Source organism: Stomoxys calcitrans, chromosome 4, assembly GCF_963082655.1.
Source record: "Stomoxys calcitrans chromosome 4, idStoCalc2.1, whole genome shotgun sequence".
In the NCBI taxonomy this organism is placed as follows: Eukaryota; Metazoa; Arthropoda; class Insecta; order Diptera; family Muscidae; genus Stomoxys; species Stomoxys calcitrans.
This window is the reverse complement of record NC_081555.1, coordinates 105227654-105230877: the sequence shown is the minus strand read 5'-3', so window position 1 is coordinate 105230877 and position 3224 is coordinate 105227654. Positions and strand designations below refer to the sequence as shown.

At 36.3% G+C, this 3224-nt stretch overlaps 1 protein-coding gene across 3 annotated transcripts in view; it reads left to right on the top strand.

Moving 5' to 3' along the window:
• LOC106090718 (cytochrome P450 6g1) overlaps positions 1-2865 on the top strand; it is a 36967-nt gene extending 34102 nt beyond the window's left edge. For all 3 annotated transcript variants that reach the window (XM_013257001.2, XM_059367450.1, XM_013257000.1), the window contains 2 exons: positions 1-619; positions 2469-2865. The exon at positions 1-619 is cut by the window's left edge and continues 158 nt beyond it. In XM_013257001.2, the coding sequence (XP_013112455.1) occupies positions 1-619; positions 2469-2762 (913 nt within the window). In that variant the 3' untranslated portion in view covers positions 2763-2865. The remainder of the gene's footprint in view (positions 620-2468) is intronic.
• Positions 2866-3224: the final 359 nt, after the last annotated feature.

Here is a 3224-nt window from a genome sequence, read left to right as displayed (position 1 = left end):
TCAAAATTACAATAACCATCAAAGTATACCCGCCCATGATCATTTTATTATGTTCCTGCTACCAAAAATATCCAAACTTGTGAGGGCACAAATGTTCCGTAAGAAATATGATCGGTTTTTGAGAGATTGTCTCAAGCATGTCATGGATAAACGCAAGGAATCTGGCAAGGAACGTAATGATCTCATTGATACACTTATACGTCTGTGCAAAGAGGCTGAAGGGAGTGATGAGTATCCGGACAAGGATTTGTATATTGATGCTATTTTGGCTCAGGGTGCTGTCTTCATAGTGGCTGGATATGAGACCTCTTTATCGGCTATCGCTTTTACTCTCTACTTATTGGCTAAAAGTCCTAAATTGCAGAAACGTTTGCGCGAGGAAATAAAAAAGATTTTGCACGAAGGCAAAGGTGAGGTTACCTACGAAGCTCTTAAATCAATGGAATATTTGGATATGGTTATGCGAGAGAGCTTGCGCCTATATCCGGCAGTGGGATTTTTGGAGCGAAAACATCATGCCATGGATGGGGAATTTTCCCTGGAGCCCTATCATAAATTTAAGATACCCAATGGGATGCCCATTTTTATATCGAATTATGCCATACATCGGGATCCTTTGGTAAGTTATTAAGTCAAGATAATTAGTTTGTTTGAAATGCTTGAATTGAAACAAGTAAAAACCCTACTAAATTCTTTGTTTTGTTTGAAATAAGTATTGCAAGTATTGGTGATGCCATTAGTCAAAAAATTGTTTCAAACTAGTTTCCAGCTCCCCCTCTTTTTCCCTGAGTCTAATCCACGGAAGTTAGATTGGTCCATTGTGATGCCTAAGCAATATATGAAGTGTAGTAAAATATTTTTGTCTTTGCAAATTTGGTATGGATTGGGGCTTCTATGGTCTTAAGAAGTCATATCGGTGAAGCGATATTAAAGGGGTCTAGTTCAGTATATAAACCGATTCGGATCATACTTGGTAAAATTTCAGTCAAATCAGGCGAAAATTGAGGCTTCTAGAAGCTTAATCCCTAAAATCCGGGGATTGGTTCATATGAGGGTTATATGATTATATAGACCGATTCGGATCACACATTTAACTCAGATGTTGGAATTCATAGCAGAAGTCGATGTGCCAAATTTCAGCTAAAATCAAAGCCAAATTGAGGCTTCTAGGAACTCAAGAAATCAAATCTGGGAATCGATTTATATGGGGGCTATATCAGTAAGTAGGCTGATTCGGATCATACTTGTCGCCGATGTTAGAAGTAAGAACGGAAATCCTTGTGCCCAATTTGAGCCAAATCAGCTGAAAATTGAGGCTTTTAGGGGATCAGAAATTCAAAACCGGGATCAGTTTATATGGGAGGGAGCTATATCCAAATCTTATCCGATATGGGTCATTTGCAATCCCCATCCGACCTACATCGATAAGAAGTATCGGTACAAAATCTTAAGAGTATATTTTTATTCGTTGGAACGCTATTGTGATTTCGACAGACGGACGGATTGACGGACAAAGATAGATCGACTCCGAATGTCAAGACGATAAAAAAAAATATATTTTTTATACTTTATAAGGTCCTCTATATAGACCGATTTTCCGATAAAGGGTCTAATGCCCATAAAAACTTAATTTTTCATCCTATTTTGCTGAAATTTGAAACAGTTAGTGGTTTTATGGCTCCCGATATCTTACCCAAATATGGTTTAAATCGGACTATATTTAGATATAGCTGTCATATATACCGATCTCCCGATAAAGGGTCCGAAGCCCATAAAAGCTTTATTTATTGCCCAATTTCACTGAAATTTGAAACAGTGGGTTATTTTAAGCCTCCCGACATCTGATTTAAGTATGGATCATATCGGACTATATTTAGATATAGCTGCAATATAGACCTATCTGCCGATAAAGGTTCTGAAGGCCATAAAAGCCCAATTTATTACCCGATTTCGCTGAAATTTGAAACAGTGGGTAGTTTTAGGTCCCCCGATATCCGCCCCAAGTATGGTTTGGATCGGACTATATTTAGATATAGCTGCCATATAGAGCTATCTGCCGATAAAGGGTCTGAAGACCATAAAAGCATTATTTTGTATCCAATTTCACTGAAATTTGAAACATTGAGTACTTTTAGGCCAACCGCCATACCACCTAAATATGGTAAAAATTGTACTGTATTTAGATATAGCTGTAATATAGACCGATATGCCGGTTAAGGGTTTATTTATTACCCGTTTTTGTTTAAATTAAAAATACAAAATTCAACAGTGACTTATATTTGTAAGATCACTTAATGTCTGTGCCGAATTTGGGTGCATAAGTAATCCAATTTTCATCGGATTGTAACGAAAGGGGCTTTACATATATACCCGAGGTGATGGGTATCCAAAGTTCGGGCCGGCCGAACTTAATGCCTTTTTATTTACTTGTTTTCATATATTCTCCCTCTCTCATTCTTTATTTGCAGTACTGGCCCAATCCTGAAGTTTTCGATCCAGAACGTTTTTCCCCCCAAAATAAGGAGGGCATTTCTCCTTATGCTTACCTGCCTTTTGGTTTGGGGCCACGTAGTTGCATGGGTGGCCGTTTGGGACTTCTAATATCAAAAGTTGGAGTTTTGTATTTTCTGAAAAATTATGAAGTAAGGCAATGTCCACAGACTGTGGAGAAAATGTCCTTTAATCCGAATATGCTGACACTGGAATGTAAAGATGATATTATTTTGCAATTTGTTAAGGATCCTCTTTGGAGAAATGCTTAATCCTTACAAAGATAGAAAAAAATCCGAGAACAAGTTATTAAGGCTGTAGGAAACAATTAAATAATAAAGAATAAAATAAAATTGGTAAGATTTTCATATTTAAGGCTTTTATACACTTGGTTATTATTGTTTATATTGGTTATTATTGTAATTATTTTAGTTTATCATCGATAAAGCTATACAAAAATTAAGCTTTTTGTCCTAGAAACTACAAATTGTTCCATTTTATTAAATTTCCCATTTAATGGCTTATAATTGTATTTTTCTACTTCATTTGAGCTCACCAAGAGAAGGAAAATTCTATTGAACGAGAGCTTTAAATTTTTTGGGCGTTAATATTATTATTTCAAACGAGCAGATATTCACCCTTTTCGGAATTTTTGGCAATCTAATCAACTTGTCCACTTCTCTGAATGAGTAATTTATACACTAGGCCATTTACCAGCAGTCACCAGCAAATCA